Source organism: Bufo bufo, chromosome 9 (assembly GCF_905171765.1).
Source record: "Bufo bufo chromosome 9, aBufBuf1.1, whole genome shotgun sequence".
Lineage (NCBI taxonomy): Eukaryota > Metazoa > Chordata > Amphibia > Anura > Bufonidae > Bufo > Bufo bufo.
Window position 1 is genome coordinate 71,575,599 of NC_053397.1, and position 20,288 is coordinate 71,595,886.

Genomic DNA, 20,288 nt, shown 5'->3' on the forward strand with positions numbered 1-20,288 from the left:
ATTTAGGTGGGGATTTCTATACCGCAGACTAAGGCCTCATGCACACGACCGTTGTGTGCATCCGTGGCCGTTGCGCCGTTTTCTGTTTTTTTTCGCGGACCCATTGACTTTCAATGGGTCCGTGGAAAAATCGTAAAATGCACCGTTTTGCAGCCGCATCCGTGATCCGTGTTTCCTGTCCGTCAAAAAAATAAGACCTGTCCTATTTTTTTTGACGGACAACGGTTCACGGACCCATTCAAGTCAATGGGTCCGTGAAAGAACACGGATGCACACAAGATTGGCATCCGCGTCCGTGATCCGTGGCCGTAGGTTACTTTCATACAGACGGATCCGAAGATCCGTCTGCATAAAAGCTTTTTCAGAGATGAGTTTTCACTTCGTGAAAACTCAGAACCGACAGTATATTCTAACACAGAGGCGTTCCCATAGTGATAGGGACGCTTCTAGTTAGAATATACTACGAACTGTGTACATGACTGCCCCCTGCTGCCTGGCAGCACCCGATCTCTTACAGGGGGCTGTGATCCGCACAATTAACCCCTCAGGTGCTGCATCTGAGGGGTTCATTGTGCATCTCATAGCCCCCTATAAGAGATCAGGGGCTGCCAGACCCCCCTTCCTCCCCAGTTTTAATTTCATTGGTGGCCAGTGCGCCCCCCCCCCCCGGGCCCCCCTCCCTCTATTGTAATATCATTGGTGGCCAGTGTGCGGCCTCCCCCGGCCCCCCCTGCCTCCCTCTATTGTATTATCATTGGTGGCCAGTGTGCGGCCTCCCCGGCCCCCCTTCCCTCCCTCTATTGTATTATCATTGGTGGCCAGTGTGCGGCCTCCCCCGGCCCCCCCTCCCTCCCTCTATTGTATTATCATTGGTGGCCAGTGTGCGCCCCCCCCCGCCCCCCCCCTCTATTGTATTAATATTATTGGTGGCCAGTGTGCGGCCTCCCCTCTCTCCCCCTCCCCCCCCCCGATCATTGGTGGCAGCGCAGAGTTCCGATCGGAGTCCCAGTTTAATCGCTCTGGGGCTCTGATCGGTAACCATGGCAACCAGGACGCTACTGCAGGCCTGGTTGCCATGGTTACTTAGCAATATTACAATATTAGAAGCATCATACTTACCTGCTGCGCTGTCTGTGACCGGCCGGGAGCTCCTCCTACTGGTAAGTTACAGATCATTAAGCAATGCGCCGCACAGACCTGTCATTTACCAGTAGGAGGAGCTCCCGGCCGGTCACAGACAGCGCAGCAGGTAAGTATGATGCTTCTAATATTGTAATATTGCTAAGTAACCATGGCAACCAGGCCTGCAGTAGCGTCCTGGTTGCCATGGTTACCGATCGGAGCCCCAGCGATTAAACTGGGACTCCGATCGGAACTCTCTGCTGCCACCAATGATCGGGGGGGGGGCCGCACACTGGCCACAAATGATAATACAATAGAGGGGGGGCCGCACACTGGCCACCAATGATAATACAATAGAGGGAGGGAGGGGGGGCCGGGGGTGGGGGCCGCACACTGGCCACCAATGATATTCAAACTGGGGAGGGAGGGGGGTCTGCTGCCTGGCAGCCCCTGATCTCTTACAGGGGGCTATGATATGCACAATTAACCCCTCAGGTGCAGCACCTGAGGGGTTAATTGTGCGGATCACAGCCCCCTGTAATAGATCGGGTGCTGCCAGGCAGCAGGGGGCAGTCATCTACACAGTTCGTAGTATATTCTAACTAGAAACGTCCCCATCACCATGGGAACGCCTCTGTGTTAGAATATACTGTCGGATATGAGTTTCACGATCTAACTCATATCCGACAGTATATTCTAACATAGAGGCGTTCCCATGGTGATGGGGATGCTTCAAGTTAAAATATACCATCGGATTGGAGAAAACTCTGATCCTATGGTATATTAACTCCTGACTTTACATTGAAAGTCAATGGGGGACGGATCCGTTTGAAATTGCATAATGTGTCAACGTCAAACGAATCCGTCCCCATTGACTTGCATTGTAAGTCAGGACGGATCCGTTTGGCTCCGCACGGCCAGGCGGACACCAAAACGACTTTTTTTTTTCATGTCCGTGGATCCTCCAAAAATCAAGGAAGACCCACGGACTAAAAAACGGTCACGGATCACGGACCAACGGAACCCCTTTTTGCGGACCGTGAAAAAATACGGTCGTGTGCATGAGGCCTTATAGGCATCCCATGGTAAATCTTAGGGTTCTCCATTCTTCCGTCCACACCACAAAAAAATAGAGCATGTTCTATTTTTTTGTGGGGCAGAGGCACAGTCCGAAATGCCACAGAAGCGCTCTGTAAGATACGGAGCAGAAGGCCATGGACGCATTACAGATTGCGGACCCATTCAAGTGTGCATGAGCCCTAATAGGACTGTGTAACTGAATGCTCGTCCATCGGGTGATCATTGTTTTTGTATGGGGATCCCTTGTTCCAATACAGCGGAGGTGATTGCTGCATGTAAAGGCAGCCCTCACCTCCTCTGACGATCAGGCGGTTAACGGGAAGTTCTGGTTCGTTCCCGATAATTGCCTGACACATCGGTCCATGTAAAAGGACCCTGTCATCGTAGCTTTCGTGATGCTTTGCACCTTGGGAACTAAAGAAAATCAAGAACATTTTTAGCCTTAGACATAAATGGAGAAGAAAATCAACATTTACCTGGAAACTAAAGCTTGAGTTTTCTTTATATGAATTAACTCCTGTTCAGCAGTCCTTCCCCTGTGACAATGAGGTACTCAAGAGGTCCCCACAATTCCTTGAAATTCACTCCAAGTGTGCAGTTATCTGTATGCACACGACCGTTGTTTTATGCCGTGTCCGTTGTTCCGTTTTTTGTGATTTTCTGCGGACCCATTGACTTTCAATGGGTCTGTTGAAAATTCGGCTAATGCACTGTTTGTCATCCGCCTCCGTGATCCGTGGTTCCAGTCCGTCAAGATTGTCATCCGCGTCCGTTTTTTTCCTATCATTTGCATGGCAAACTTGACTTAGACTTTTTTTTACTTTTCTTCATGTCTGGAGATCCTCCAAAAATAAAGGAAGACACACGGAAACAAAAACGGAAACGGATCACGGAACAACGGAACCCCATTTTGCGGAACGGAACACAACAACGGTCGTGTGCATGAGGCCTTACTGTATACTTGTGGCAGATGCAGGAAAGGCTTCACCTCAGTAATGGCCGATAGGATCATTGTGTGATACGGACAATATTGGAACACCGGATCCAGAATTCCGAGTCCCCTGTAGTTATGTTGTGTGCAGCTTTACTGATGTGAAAACAAGGCTCGATGCTGGATGCAGTTTCATATCTTTACCCTGAGACATTAGAAAGAATTATCATTGATATTAAGTGACTCATTTTAGGTGGTTGGCTCCGTTAAAAAGAATCGAAGAGCTTGAAAACTATCAGAGGCAAAGAGTCAATATACAGTCTTCCGTGTCTGATTCACTGCTGGGACTGTGCCCGATGGGTGTGTGTCCTTGGCATTAACCTTAATATTAGTTATATCGACACAACTTCATAAAAGCCTTTCTGACATTTCCCATGGTGCACATTAGTGAAAAGCGCCATGTGGGTCACCCCCCGCGATGCCACCAGTTAGGGCCATACCACCAAAGCAAATAGATGCTATTATCGCCCCTTAGGCTACTTTCACACTTGCGTTGTTAATTCCGGTTTTGCGATCCGGCAGAGGAACTCAGAACTGGAAAGAAAAAGATCTGTGCCAGTTAATGCTTCCGTTTTGTCCGGATCCGTTTGTATTAAATCAAAATCGTACAAACCGGATCCGGTATGAAAATCATTGTAACGCAGTGGGCGCCGGATACGGTTTATTCGCTAACCAAAAAAAAACAAACAGATCCAGCACCATTGATTTACATAGATTTTTCATTCCGGATCCGGTTTGTTCCGTTTTGCAAACCAGACACATTTTTTTTTTTTTTTTTTTTAACCCCTCCACCCCTTATTTACGTAGCATTCTTAAGAATGCTATTATTTTCCCTTTATAATCATGTTATAAGGGAAAATATTAAAATCTACAGAATACCTAACCCAAACCCAAACTTCTGTGAAGAAGTCCAGGTTTGGGTCTGGGTACCACATTCAGTGCAAAATGCATTGCTCTGGCGCAGAAAAAACTGAATAAGGCCTCATGCACACGACCGTATTTTTTTGCGGTCTGCAAAAACGGGTCCCGTTTTTCCGTGATCCGTGACCGTTTTTTCGTCCGTGGGTCTTCCTTGATTTTTGGAGGATCCACGGACATGAAAAAAAAGTCGTTTTGGTGTCCGCCTGGCCGTGCGGAGCCAAACGGATCCGTCCTGAATTACAATGCAAGTCAATGGGGACGGATCCGTTTGACGTTGACACAATATGGTGCAATTTCAAACTGATCCGTCCCCCATTGACTTTCAATGTAAAGTCAGGAGTTCATATACCATAGGATCTGAGTTTTCTCCAATCCAATGGTATATTTTAACTTGAAGCGTCCCCATCACCATGGGAACGCCTCTATGTTAGAATATACCGTCGGATTTGAGTTACATCGTGAAACTCAAATCCGACAGTATATTCTAACACAGAGGCGTTCCCATGGTGATGGGGACGCTTCAGGTTAGAATATACTAAAATTACTGTGTACATGACTGCCCCCTGCTGCCTGGCATGTGCTACCAGGCAGCAGGGGGCAGTCCCCCCCCCTGTAGTTAACACATTAGTGGCCAGTGCGGCCGCCCCCCCCCCCTCCCCTGTAGTTAACTCATTGGTGGCCAGTGCCCCCCCTCCCTCCCCTGTAGTTAACTCGTTGGTGGCCAGTGCCCCCCTCCCTCCCCTGTAGTTAACTCGTTGGTGGCCAGTGGATCCGTCTGTATAAAAAGTAACGTACGGCCACGGATCACGGACACGGATGCCAATCTTGTGTGCATCCGTGTTCTTTCACGGACCCATTGACTTGAATGGGTCCGTGAACCGTTGGCCGTGAAAAAAATAGGACAGGTCATATTTTTTTCACGGCCAGGAAACACGGATCACGGATGCGGCTGCAAAACGGTGCATTTTCCGATTTTTCCACGGACCCATTGAAAGTCAATGGGTCCGCGGAAAAAAAAATGAAAACGGCACAACGGCCACGGGTGCACACAACGGTCGTGTGCAGGAGGCCTAACGCAACGCAATCGCATACGAAACTCACCCCACTCGCAGGCAAAATCACACGATTTTCCCACGACGCACCCGCATCCTATCCGGCCCTCACACGCGACGCCTGTGTGAAAGAGGCCTTAGGGATAGTTCACACTCAGGAGTGGATTGGCCATAGACTCTACAGGGAAAATTCCTGGTGGGCCTTTGCCCTGGGGCTCACCCGAGCCCGTCTTATGGCCGCTAGCCGGATATCTAGCAATCTGATGCTCTTAATAGAAATTAATGCTAGGAGCTTCTGGTACTTATGCACCTGGCTGGTGGCCACAGGTGCCCTCCTGCATTCAACAGGATCGCAGTCATCAGGACAGTAAGGCCCCTTTCACACGAGCGAGTATTCCGCACAGGTGCAATGCGTGATGCGAACGCATTGCGCCCGCACGGATTCCGGACCCATTCATTTCAATGGGGCTGTGTACATGTGCGTTGGTTTTCATGCATCACTTGTGCGTTGCATGAAAATCGCAGCATGTTCTATATTCGCATGGCATCTGCAAGCAAGTGCGGATGCAATGCTTTTTTTCACGGATGGTTGCTAAGAGATGTTGTTTGTATACATTCAGTTTTTTATCACTCGCGTGCAAAACGCATCAAAACGCATTACACCCGCGCAATAAAAACTGAACAACTGAATGCAAAATCGCTCATTTTTCACTGAACACATTCACAACGCATCCGGACCTAATCCGGACACGCTCGTCTGCAAGGGGCCTAATACAGTGGAATACTGCAGTGGGGGTGGCAGTATTTTGTGCTGCACTGTAGTATTTGGTTCTGCTGGGGTGTCATCTACTTCTGTTGTCCCTGCCTATATGCCTGCCTGCTTGTGTTGCCCCGTATTTTCCAGGGCCACTTTAAGCTCCCAGTCCGCCCCTGTTCACACGTCAGTGATTTGGTCATTGATCAGTGGCTGCGAGCCAAAGCCAGGAGTGGAGTCTGCACAGAGATGGGGTATACTGGAAAGATTCCCTCCTGTTCTGTGTTTTTGACCTGCACCTGGTTTTGGCCAAACACTGAATGGTGGACTAGGTCTAAGTCTATGTTCACATGATGTTAAATGCATGTTGGAAAAATACGACTGGTAGTTAGCTGCAGCTGACCCTCGGACTTCTGCCACGGAAGTGGATCCAAACACAGATTAGCCCCCTTCAGTCATTTCAGTGGGAGAGATTTATCAAAACTGGTGTAAAGTAGAACTGGCTTAGTTGCCCATAGCAACCAATCGGATTCCAGCTTTCCAAAGGAGCTCTGAAAAATGAAAGGTGGAATCTAAATGGTTGCTATGGGCAACTAAAGACCAGTTTTGGTAAATCTCCCCCAGTGTGTCTTCTGCATGTCACTGGGGCACATTTACTATAGGGTCTGCGCCTGTTTTCAGGAGTATAAAAGCTGTCTCAGATTGTCTCATTTTTTAAGTCTCATTTACCAACTGATTTTGCGCCTGTTTAGGAGTCATTTGTGCCTTGTTCATCTAATTTTTATCTCGAGACTAACTTTGGAGTTGTCTTTGTATTGCGCCTTATTTCCGATATATTTATGTTGGTGCGCCTTTTTTTGCGTCTGAATTAAGTCCATAAACAGTCTTATTTCTACTCCGCTCCTGACCAGGCTTATTTTTCTCGTCTGTTTTGAAGGGGAACTTGTGCAATTTTTTGCATTGAAAGAGAGAAGGTTGTGAGTTGTGTCTTTTTTTTTTTCTTGTCATTTGGGCAATTTTTTTATGCGCAAACCAATGAGACAAATCTTAGTGAATATGAACCTGTCTTACAAGAAAACAACCACTAGAGGGCAGATTTAAACCAAATACCTCATGCACACGACCGTTGTGTGTTTTGCGGTCCGCAAATTGCGGATCCGCAAAACACGGATGGCGTCTGTGTGCATTCCGCAATTTGCAGAACGGCACGGACAGCCATTGATATACCGTAACTGCCTATTCTTGTCCACAAAAAGGACAAGAATAGGACAGGTTATATTTTTTTTGCGGACCACGGAACAGAGCAACGGATGCGGACAGCACACGGAGTGCTGTCCGCATCTTTTGCGGCCCTATTGAAGTGAATGGGTCCGCATCCGGCGTCTCGGATGTGGACCCAAACAACGGTCGTGTGCATGAGGCCTAAAGGGGTTATCCAGTCCTATAAAATGTCCCCCCCTCACATTGAATATACTTACACCGCTCCCTGCGCCAATCCGGGTCCCTGCACCGCCGGTGCGGGGACCAGGAGTGGTGCGGGGAGCCAGGTAAGTATATTCAGTGTGAGGGGCCTGGCATATGGGGGGACATTTTATAGGATTGGATTGAAAATCCGCGTGTCATTTTTTGCTGTGGATTTTGATGTGAATTCCATGCCCCAAAACCATGGCAAAACGCTTTCAATTTATCTGTATTGAATTAAATGGAGAAATCTCTTGTTTATTCATAAGGTGCTTTTTTTTCGTCTTGGGGTACATTCACATGGAGAATTTTGATGCTGTCAAAATCCACTGCCTGATCCTCAGCAGAATCCGCCGTGGTTTCTGCCACAGTAGTTTACTTTGAATGCCGGGGAGCAGCTTACGGCTTAGCTCCATTGAATTGAGCTAAACTGTGAGCGGACACCCACCATGGCTTCAAGCGGCATCTATCCGGACTTGTCCCTTCTTGGGGTGGTCGCGGCTTTAAAACGCCAGCCCGCAAACTGCAGCTCTGCCTCCAATTGAAAAAAATGGGCATGCAGACACCACACAGCTGCCCATGGAATTTTGGCACGATGTCTGTACCAAAATTCCGCCTGCGGATTTCGCCATGTGAACAGGCTCTTGCAGTTTTACAAACCGCGCAGCAGAAAAAAGAAGTGACATCTACACTCTTGAGGCAGAATCCATTTCCAGCGTTCCCAATGAAATGGGCAGGATGAAAATGTGTGTGAACCTACCCTGGGACCTAATGCCTCATTCACACGTCCATGATGAAATCTGGGATAAGATGCTATGAAGGATCCGTGTTTGTCCGTTTTTCGCTCTCCATGTGTCATCTGTGTTTCACAGACACTGTACAGCTGAAAATATTTTTTTATAGCATCTCCTCCTAATGGTCCATGAAACCTGGATGACATCCGTGTTGTGTCTGTGTTTTTCACAGCCCCATAGATTGTAATGCCGTGATGGATCCGTGAACATGGACAGAATAGAGCAAGCTTCGATGCTAAAACCACGGACCCATGGACTGTGCTAAAACACGGATGTGAGAATACACACGCCGATAGCCTGTTCTCTAAGAACAGTCCTATTCTTGTCCGTAAGTATAGGACGTGTTCTATTATTGGGTGCCACGGAACGGGCATACAGATGCGGAGAGCACACAGCTCCATACAAGTGAATGGGTCCAGACTAAAAACATGGTCGTGTGCATGAGCCCTAAAATGAATGAGTATATATAGAAGTAATAAATATTGTTGTAACAGTAAAATAACATTTTTCACTAGTACAAATACCCGATGTTACATAAAAAAAAAGATAAAGCTTTTTTTTGCCTTTACAGTGTACATAACCTACAACATTGCAAGGGGCAAGTGCTGCTCCGAGCCCCTGGCAGCCGCGGGCTCTGCCCTGCTGTCTGACCTGTCTATGTCATGCGATCTGTGCAGCACATGAATGATGTTATAGTGTCTCTGACACTGCTCAGTACGTGCACTGGGAATATATACTGGGCATGCACTGGGAGGTGTGTGTGTTCAGGCTGAAGAGGGAGGGCCCGGGCGGTGAATGTGGGCCTGTTACTGGGCACAGAGGAGGAGGGCTGAGATGTGAGAAGGACACTGGGAGGTCTTTGCTCTTTGCACTGTCCTGACTCTGCACGTCCTGCGTTCAGCCTGAGGCTCAGGGACATTTGGAGGGTCTTTGCAGGGGGGGTACGTCAGGAGGAGGTGAGCTGCATATATATTTAGATTGTTTGCTGGATCACAAGGATTCTTTACGTGCCAACATGATGTTAGAGGGCTTCCTCTGTTTCTCTGGCACACTGTGTCTCTGGCAGCGCACCTTCCACACTGATCCCAGCTGGCAGTCTAGTGTCTCCTTGTCATAGCCCTGCAGGGACAGTCTGCCAGTGTTTCTAGTTGCTTAGATTTTCTAGGTTTCAGCGATGTAAGTGTGCACCCACCTTTATGGGTTTGTGTTATTTTCACAATTCTTTATTTAACACCTTGTGCTTTATTATTTTCTGTATTTCTGCAGGGATTGCTTCTATGTCACAACTACCCGTGATCTGACAAGGAAACCAACCCCAGGAAGCCACCATGGAGCCCACTAAGCAGGTCCGGGTTCTGTTCCTTAATGACATGGAGAAGTTGGAGAAAAGACTCTTTCGGCTCGAGCAAGGTAAGACAGCGCAGAGCACGTCCCAGTGATCTCTTCACTTACACACTGGCATAAAACATGGACCGTAGTCGTTAACATTTTCTGTGTTTTGTTTCTGGTGGAGAATATAGAGGTCTATGGCTAACATTATTTAAAGCTAGCGCCAAATTCTAGCAGGTATTGCTGAAGTGGTCATTTCCTAATACGCGTACTTCACCTGTTGTAGCCCACAGCTATACAGAGAATTGTAAATGCCTTAGAAATCCACGGTCTGTCAGTGGACTCAATGCTGATAGATTTGGGTGCAGCAGAGGAGAATGTGAATGTGCCTCATGCACACGACTGTGGTTTTGATCCGCATCCGATCCGCATTTTTTGCAGATCAGATGCGGACCCATTCATTCCAATAGGACTGCAAAAGATGCAGACAGCACGCATCCGTATGCCTGCTCCGCGGTCCTGCAAAAACAGTAGACCGTGTCCTAATCTTGTCCGTTTTGCAGAAAAGGATAGTTCTACAGAGGGCAGGTCATGCTGTTCTGCTAAAATGCGTAACGCACCCGGCCGGTATCCGTATTTGCAGACCGCAAAAGCGCCTACGGCTGTGTGCATGAGGCCTTATCAGAAAATAATAACAGTATTTGGGATTCTCCACTATCTTTTATTAGGTTCACAGCTTCAGAGGAATAAGGGCAGTTGCACAGCGCTGCGGTAATGAAATAACATCAAGCTGCTGTTACGACACTCGCAATGTTGACACTTGGAAAGCAATTGCAAAAGGGGAAAATGCAGCCTGTGGTTGTTCTTTTATGTTTGCAGAAGATTCAGGTGCAAATGACAAAGTCTCAGACTCCAACCTCTGACATTATTTGACAGAGATATAAGTCCTGCATATGACCGTGTCCGTATTGCAGTGAGCAAACCACCAATCCCCAAAATCCAGACACATTCCGTGTGCAGTTTGCATTTTTCTTACTCCCGTTACTAGACATCACTATTCATGTCTGCGATACCGAAAAAATAGGAAGTTTTATAATTTGCAAAACGGACATATGGATGAGGATGCTGTCCGTTTTATTTGCGGATGCATAGAAATGATTGGGTCTGTGTGGAATCTGCAAAGAAATGCAGATCAGACACGGATAAGTGCATAAAGGGGCATTCTCACGACTCTATGTATTTTGCTGTCTGCAAAATACGTAATGACGTCTGTGTGACTTCCGTGTAGCATCCAAACTTTTTGTCTTCTGTGTACTTTCCGCATCCGTATTGTGCATTCTGCAAAAGGTAGAACATGTCCTACTCTTGGCTGCTAATGCGGACCACGGACCCATTGTAGTCAGTGGATCCACACAAAAAAAAAGAAAAATGGGTGCAATATGGACATCACACTGACGTCATCCTTAATTTGTGGATCTGCGATGTGTAGACAGCAAAATACATATGGTTGTGTGAATGCCCCCTGAGGACTAATCTACAGTTGCAAGAAAAAGTATGTGAACCTTTTGGAATGATATGGATTTCTTCACAAATTGGTCATAAAATGTGATCTGATCTTCATCTTAATCACAACAATAGACAATCACAGTCTGCTTAAACTAATAACACACAAAGAATTAAATGTTACCATGTTTTTATTGAACACACCATGTAAACATTCACAGTGCAGGTGGAAAAAGTATGTGAACCCCTAGACTAATGACATCTCCAAGAGCTAATTGGAGTGAGGTGTCAGCCAACTGGAGTCCAATCAATGAGATGAGATTGGAGGTGTTGGTTACAGCTGCCCTGCCCTATAAAAAACACACACCAGTTCTGGGTTTGCTTTTCACAAGAAGCATTGCCTGATGTGAATGATGCCTCACACAAAAGAGCTCTCAGAAGACCTACGATTAAGAATTGTTGACTTGCATAAAGCTGGAAAGGGTTATAACAGTATCTCCAAAAGCCTTGCTGTTCATCAGTCCACGGTAAGACAAATTGTCTATAAATGGAGAAAGTTCAGCACTGCTGCTACTCTCCCTAGGAGTGGCCGTCCTGTAAAGATGACTGCAAGAGCACAGCGCAGACTGCTCAATGAGGTGAAGAAGAATCCTAGAGTGTCAGCTAAAGACTTACAAAAGTCTCTGGCATATGCTAACATCCCTGTTAGCGAATCTACCATATGTAAAACACTAAACAAGAATAGATTTCATGGGAGGATACCACAGAGGAAGCCACTGCTGTCCAAAAAAAACATTGCTTCACATCTACAGTTTGCACAAGAGCACCTGGATGTTCCACAGCAGTACTGGCAAAATATTCTGTGGACAGATAAAACCAAAGTTGAGTTGTTTGGAAGAAACACACAACACTATGTGTGGAGAAAAAGAGGCACAGCACACCAACATCAAAACCTCATCCCAACTGTGAAGTATGGTGGTGGGGGCATCATGGTTTGGGGCTGCTTTGCTGCGTCAGGGCCTGGAAGGATTGCTGTCATCGAAGGAAAAATGAATTCCCAAGTTTATCAAGACATTTTGCAGGAGAACTTAGGGCCATCTGTCTACCAGCTGAAGCTCAACAGAAGATGGGTGTTGCAACAGGACAACGACCCAAAGCATAGAAGTAAATCAACAACAGAATGGCTTAAACAGAAGAAAATAGGCCTTCTGGAGTGGCCCAGTCAGAGTCCTGACCTCAACCCGCTTGAGATGCTGTGGCATGAACTCAAGAAAGCGATTCACACCATACATCCCAAGAATATTGCTGAACTGAAACAGTTCTGTAAAGAGGAATAATCAAGAATTACTCCTGACCGTTGTGCACGTCTGATCTGCAACTACAGGGAACTTTTCTTTGAAGTTATTGCTGCCAAAGGAGGTTCAACCAGTTATTAAAGCCAAGGGTTCACATACTTTTTCCACCTGCACTGGGAATGTTTACATGGTGTGTTCATGATAAAAACATGGTAACATTTAAATTCTTTGTGTGTTATTAGTTTAAGCAGACTGTGATTGTCTATTGTTGTGACTTAGATGAAGATCAGATCACATTTTATGACCAATTTGTGCAGAAATCCATATCATTCCAAAGGGTTCACATACTTTTTCTTGCAACTGTATCTATCTATCTATCTATCTATCTATCTATCTATCTATCTATCTATCTATCTATCTATCTATCTATCTATTCTCATACTACTGCAAATACTTCTTCCTGTAGTAAGGGCAATGGCAGACAATATAGGTGATGGTATAGCACAAGGATATTAGTCTGTCCCATCCCCCAGCTGTTCCTTTGTTTCTATTATCCCACCATGTCTTCGCTGACTCCTTGTACTTACAGACATGTGCTAATTGGCTTGTAATCCACTTGCCCAGATCTTGAAGGCTTAGGTCTTGAGTCAGGAACAGCTGGCCACAGACATGAGATTCTAGGTGGATGACAAATGGACCGATGATCCAACCGTACCACCAAAAACATTTATGATCCGGCACAGTACAATGCCATTGGCTATCAGCTCACTGTGCGCTAAACTATGGATCATGGCAGACTACTAGCTGAACGCTCGGCATGAAGCATCAAAATCTCTACAGATTATCCGTGGGTAATCAGGAATTGCGCAAAGGAATGTGACACAGGAGAATGAGATTTCCAAGGATTTCATCCTGCAAATGTATACATTTTGTCTATATTCGATGTGTAGGTTATAAAAAATAATGTAGTGTGTGTGGGCAGGAATACTCTGCAAGTCATGGGGTGAACTCCACAGTAATATCCAATCTTTCTTAGATGCAAGTTGACCTCTTTCTTTAAAGGAAGTAAAGATTGGCTTACAGCACTTATGTATGAAGTAAAGCGTTCTCTTTCTTCATTATCTTACTGTTCTGTATCCTGTTGTATATAAGGCACAAAGGTAAATATTTCCGCCATACATGATGGTCAACCAACGGTTATCTTTCCCTGTTGTCAATGTATACACTTGGTCAAATGTCCATGTCTCTTTTAAAGGGCTTGTGTGGTTTCAGGAGGAAACTGGACAACCCTGGGATCCTCCTGAAATAAAGAGCTTATAGATATCTTACCGACACTCTCGTTCTCCCAGACAAAATCTACTTACCCCTGGCTACAACAGTGACCTCATGTTGACAACACGTGAACCTGACAAGGCCAGTGATTTGCTGCAGAGGTCATGTGTTGATATCATCTTGTAACCGCTGTAGCCAGGTAAGTAGATCCCAGCCGGGAGAACAGGAGCAGTAACGAGAGATCTTTGAGGAAAGTAGTTACCGGTTATTTATTTCAGGAGAATCCCGGAAGTTGTGCGGTTTCAGAAATGTGCCTCTCTCCATAGTACAGCACTTCCCAAACTGTGAGGCACTGGTAGGAGAAGGTAGGCCTGGTACAGCTTTGGAAGACCAGACAGCCTGCTGAAGGTAGGGTTTGCTTGGTGCTGTGGCCCAAGTCTCATCTCCTTAGCTCCCTTCTCCATATCTTAATTAGAGTCAACTGGAGTGGGAGGAGGACAGAAAACATGGCAGCCATTACATTAGAGGGCAGCTAGCCTCAGCAGATGGGCAGGCAGGTGCCAGGGGTTTTATGCTGTGTTATGAGGTTTAGTATTGCAGGGGAGTTATTTTATGCTGCATTGTGGTATTTGGGGATTCTGTGGTGGTATTGTGTGCTGCACTGTCATATTTTTTTAGTGCTGCTAGAAAGGTACTTTGTGCTGCATTTTGGTATTGGGGGCTTCTAGGGAAGTATTTTGTGCTGCACTGTTAGGGAGGTATTTTGCGCTATATTGTGGTGTTTGGTGCTGTTAGGAGGGCATGTTGTGCTGCACTGTGGTATTTGTTTGAAGCTACTGGGGAGGTATATTGTGCTGTTCTGTATTATATGGTGCTGCTCTAAGGTGTTGTGTGCAGTGATACAGAGGTTATACAGTCAGGTCCATAAATATAGTGACATCAACACAATTCTAACATTCTTGGCTCTATACTCCACCAGAATGGATTTGAAATGAAACGAACAAGATGTGCTTTAACTGCAGACTGTCAGCTTTAATTTGAGGGTATTTACATCCAAATCAGGTGAACGGTGTAGGAATTACAACAGTTTGCATATGTGCCTCCCACTTGTTAAGGGACCAAAAGTAATGGGACAGAATAATAATCAAACTTTCACTTTTTAATACTTGGTTGCAAATCCTTTACAGTCAATTACAGCCTGAAGTCTGGAACGCATAGACATCACTAGACGCTGGGTTTCATCCCTGGTGATGCTCTGCCAGGCCTCTACTGCAACTGTCTTCAGTTCCTGCTTGTTCTTGGGGCATTTTCCTTCAGTTTTGTCTTCAGCAAGTGAAATGCATGCTCAATCGGATTCAGATCAGGTGATTGACTTGGCCATTGCATAACATTCCACTTCTTTCCCTTAAAAGACTCTTTGGTTGCTTTTGCAGTATGCTTTGGGTCATTGTCCATCTGCACTGTGAAGCGCCGTCCAATGAATTCTGAAGCATTTGGCTGAATATGAGCAGATAATATTGCCCGAAACACTTCAGAATCAGAATTCATCCTGCTGCTTTTGTCAGCAGTCACATCATCAATAAATACAAGAGAACCAGTTCCATTGGCAGCCATACATGCCCACGCCATGACACTACCACCACCATGCTTCACTGATGAGGTGGTATGCTTAGGATCATGAGCAGTTCCTTTCCTTCTCCATACTCTTCTCTTCCCATCACTCTGGTACAAGTTGATCTTGGTCTCATCTGTCCATAGGATGTTGTTCCAGAACTGTAAAGGCTTTTTTTTTTTATGTCGTTTTGCAAACTCTAATCTGGCCTTCCTGTTTTTGAGGCTCACCAATGGTTTACATCTTGTGGCGAACCCTCTGTAGTTCTTGATCTGGCCAACTGTTGTGAAGGGCGTTTTCTTCACCAGGGAAAGAAATCTTAGGTCATACACCACAGTTGTTTTCCGTGGTCTTCCGGGTCTTTTGGTGTTGCTGAGCTCACCGATGCGTTCCTTCTTTTTAAGAATGTTTCAAACAGTTGTTTTGGCCACATCTAATGTTTTTGCTATCTCTCTGAGGGGTTTGTTATGTTTTTTCAGCCTAATGATGGCTTGCTTTACTGATAGTGACAGCTCTTTGGATCTCATCTTCAGAGTTGACAGCAACAGATTCCAAATGCAAATGCATTGTAATTGGGATAATGAGGGAATAACACACACCTGGCCATGGAACAGCTGAGAAGCCAATTGTCCCATTACTTTTGGTCCCGTAACAAGTGGGAGGCACATATGCAAACTGTTGTAATTCCTACACCGTTCACCTGATTTGGATGTAAATTCCCTCAGATTAAAGCTGACAGTCTGCAGTTGAAGCACATCTAGTTAGTTTCATTTCAAATCCATTGTGGTGGTGTATAGAGCCAAAAATGTTAGAATTGTGTCGGTGTCCTAATATTTATGGACCTGGCTGTATGTGTGCTGCACTGTATTATCTGGTCGCTGGTGTGGCCCCAGCATCACTGTGGATTGGCTCATGAAGCCCGAGTAGAAAATCTAGAGAAACCTTTGGTCTGCAACAAGCATGGTGTAAAATCCTTTACAAGAATTGTTGGGTTTCTTTGACTGAAATTCTTCATATAAAATTAAGCCTTTGCATGGTGGACTTGCCATTATCGAATGGTGGAAAGAGCAACAGATATTTTGTGACTGGTTTTGTTTACCATGGCTGCGTCTACCCCTACAACTGGAAGTAAACTGTGGGATGTGACCTTTACCCATATGTCTGAGGCTGCCAGCAATTCACAGGGGCCAAAGACTCACATACACATGAGAGTATTGTCAGTCAAACCAGCTGTTTTTGGTGGGTATGACCACAGTCTGATGTATATGAGAAGCTTGAATTTCAACCCCCATATTTTTGTTCTTCCAGGAAATAAGCCATCACCAGAGGTGTCTGGCACTGGCTTACTCCGCTCTTCCAGAACTATCTGCCAAAAAAGCACTTGGCCAACAGCTATTAAAGGGAACCTGTCACCAGGATTTTGTGCATAGAGCTGGGGACATGGGCTGCTAGATGGCCACTAGCACATCTGCAATACCCAGTCCCCATAGCTCTGTGTGCTTTTATTGTGTTAAAAAACCGTTTTGATCCATATGCAAATGAACCTGATATGTGTCCTGTGTCCGGAGATGAGTCCAGCGGAAAGGAGCCCAGCACCGCCCCGCGTCCTCCGAATCTCCTCCTTGCTGGCTGACGTCACAGAGCTGGAGCGCCGAAATCTCGCGATGCGCGAGCTAGCGCATGCGTAGTTCGTTCCCTGTGCTGATGCCAGCACAGGGAATGAACATGATGCCGACACTGCGCATGCGCTAGCTCGCGCATCGCGAGATTTCGGCGCTCCAGCTCTGTGACGTCAGGGATTGTAAGGGGCTTGTACTTAGGGATGGTAAGGGGCTTGTATTTAGGAATGGTAAGTGACTTGTATTTAGGGATGGTAAGGGGCTTGTATTTAGGGATGGTAAGGGGCTTGTATTTAGGGATGGTAAGGGGCTTGTATTTAGGGATGGTAAGGGGCTTGTATTTAGGGATGGTTAAGTGGCTTGTATTTAGGGATGGTAAGGGGCTTGTATTTAGGGATGGTAAGTGGCTTGTATTTAGGGATGGTAAGGGGCTTATATTTAGGGATGGTAAGGGGCTTGTACTCAGGAGTGGTAAAGGTCTTATATTTAGGGATGGTAAGGGGCTTGTACTTAGGGGCGGTAAGGGGCTTGTACTTATTAATACCTATTATTCACAAATTGCCTACTGGCCATTAATACTCTTATTCTCCAACCTACAACCTAAAATGTGACTTTTATTTGTACTGATAAATAAGAACTCAAATAAGAACTCAAATAAAAAGGTTAAACCAAGTCCCACCCTGTGTTATCACTGCTCCTAATCCATAGCTTCTGCACAGTACTTTTAGCTGAGTCACTACAATGGAGCCGATTTACTAATCTTTTCTAACATAAAGACAAAGTATACTTAGACGGGCAGTCTTGAAATGCACCAATCACAGTGGCTCATGCAGAACGGTAAATCTGGTAACTTTACACCGATCATTGGTTAGTATACTTTACACCAAAGTTTTGCTAAATCATATCCCTTTCCTGTTAGGCCACACAGCGCTGATGAGCGTGGTGCAGTGTATTATTCTTTTACCACATTTGCTTCATACTGTACATGGGTCTAAAGCTTGACGAAGTATAAAGCACCAGACACAATTATATTAGTAAATGTGGGCCAGTGTGTTTAGATAGATATTTTTCTTAGGCCTCAGTGGGCATACACACAACTGTATACATTTTTCAGTCCGCAAAACGCAGATCCTCAAAATACAGACAACTTCTATGTGACGTCTGTGTGTTGCATCTTTTTTTTTGGTTGCTGACCTATTGACTATAATGGGTCTGTGGTCTACATTAGTGCCCAAGAATAGGACATATTCTATCTTTTTTTTACGGAATGGATAACATGGATGCAGAAAACGCATGGAAGAAAAAAAAATGGATGCAACACGGAGGTCACACAGTGTCATCCATATGCCCCTTTGTGGATGTATCCGCGTTCATCGATCTCAAAGTAAACCTCCAAGGAAGGCCCCTTGTAGACGAGCGATAGAAAATCCTGTCCTTGTTTCAGATGGAAACACAGACCTCTTTTAAAATGGACTGCACATAGATGGAGTCCGCGTGTCGTCATTTTTTTCCCCACAGACCCATTCATTTGAATGATCCATGCAGAAAACCGGTCATGTCAGTATACCCATTCAACTGAAGGGGTTAAGGCTGCATTAGACAACCCGATTCTGCTGGCAATTGTCAGGAAGAAAGCGTTCCTTCCCGGCAATCGCCTGCTCACTAGTGGAGGAGAATGCTGCTATTACATGCAGCAATCTCCTCCACAGTTATACCATTGCTCGTCTCCATGCTGACCAGTTGTTTGCCAGCAGCAGATTGTGGTGACACTACGATCTGCCGCCGGCAAACGATAATTTTTAAACCTGTCAAAAGATTTGTATTGCTCGATGAACGAGCGTTTGCTTGGCGGCAGTATTACACTGCCAGATCATCACTGACGAGCGACGATTGCCTGGTGTAATACAGGCTTTAGTGTTCAGTGTGGCTGCTGTCCATTCTACATTTGGACAACACCTGGACACAGCAGACAAAATCATATTGGTAAATTAGATGGAGGGTCATTTACTATGCTGAAACATGCCTAAATTAGGCGTATTTCAGGCGCAGATAGTTGCGCTGTTATTGTGAATTTGCCCTACTCACACCAGGTTTAAAATTGTGGGGTGGGGAAGGGGACGGGCCGCCAGTCCCATCTCAGTCACCATTATCTATGCCTGCTTTACGCGGAGAAACAGGTCTAAATGTAAGACAGCAAGGAAGCTGTCTTACATTTAGAAGCGGCGGTGGATCCGTAAGCCTCTACATAACTTCGGCGATCCACCTCCAGCGCAGGGCATCTAAAACACCGGTCTTAATAAATGTGCCCCATAGAGTTGTCTTTGTATCTGTGCCATGTTCCTAGTCATCCTGTATGGAGGGCTGTACAGTGTGCATAGCTAACCTTATCCCAGACTTTAAGACTACCGACATCTCTCTGTTGGTAAAAGGCCAAGTTAATTTAAGACAAGTATTCCCCTGGTGTCCTCACCCTTAGAAACAAGACACCGATGACTTATAGTCCTGCAGGGCAGGCTAATATTAGCGGTCGTTGCATTTACCCGCCTGGAGGTGACCTTTTAGTGTCATACACTTGTTTTATGATCACCTGGTGGAAGTGAAAGTTGCCTCAAGCTGAATTATTGTGGCTATGCTGCATATGAAATAGACGCAGCTCCATAAATACTCTTCCATAGTTGTAGGCGAAATATGTTGATAAAATGATGGCTTCTTTCTTTGTATGCTAGATCTGGGCTGGACAAATCTCCGGAGGCAGGTAGCCATTACGCCCAAAAAATCTGGTTCCAATCTTTCCCACACAAAGTCCCCTATGCTCAACTTGTTGTCTTCTTTCAGGGTTTGAGCTTCAATTCCGGTTGGGATCCACCCTACAAGGGAGAGATGTCACGGTGCACACCAACTACCCGCCACCTGGCGGTACCTTTGATCGGCAGACCTTCTATCCTCTGCCGTGGCACAACCCAAGTGGCCGGGAGGAGGATTCCGACAAGTTTTGTAAAATAGATTTGAAGATTGCTGGATCATTTCAGTATCAATTCAACCTATCGTAAGTTAAAGAAAGGACCAATTTTTAACCTATTCTATGTTACAATGCGTTTACTTAGCTTTGTTAATTTTATTCTTGTTAAAGTGAGCATTTACCTTTAAAGAGCCTCTGTCAGCAGATTTATAACCATGACACTGGCTGACCTGTTACACGTGCGCTCGGCAGCTGAGGGCATCTGTGTTGGTCCCATGTACATATGTGCCCGCATTACTGAGAAAAATGATGTTTTAATATATGCAAATGAGCCTCTAGGAGCAACGGGGGCGTCACCATTACTCATAGAGGCTCTGCTCTCTCTGCAACTACTGCACCCTCTGTATTTTTATAGGGGTAAAGGCAGGCATGATCATGTTTACACTGCTTATCCCCGTCATTTAAGGTGGAGAGGCCACAGCATTTACAGAGAACACTGATCTCCTAGGAGTAATGGTAACGCC

The 20,288-nt window shown here is 45.7% G+C and overlaps 1 protein-coding gene across 4 annotated transcripts in view; it reads left to right on the plus strand.

Annotated features, from left to right (window-relative positions):
* Positions 1–20,288, plus strand: part of AGL (amylo-alpha-1, 6-glucosidase, 4-alpha-glucanotransferase) — a 141,947-nt gene that overhangs the window by 33,037 nt on the left and 88,622 nt on the right. For 2 of the 4 annotated variants that reach the window (XM_040407323.1, XM_040407327.1), the window contains exons 1-3: positions 8,992–9,131; positions 9,442–9,585; positions 19,641–19,851. In XM_040407323.1, coding sequence (XP_040263257.1) covers positions 9,504–9,585; positions 19,641–19,851 — 293 coding nt within the window. In that variant the 5' untranslated portion in view covers positions 8,992–9,131; positions 9,442–9,503. Of the gene's footprint in view, positions 1–8,991; positions 9,132–9,193; positions 9,352–9,441; positions 9,586–19,640; positions 19,852–20,288 lie in introns of those variants that run through there. The other 2 variants (XM_040407325.1, XM_040407326.1) reach the window with 2 other exon arrangements.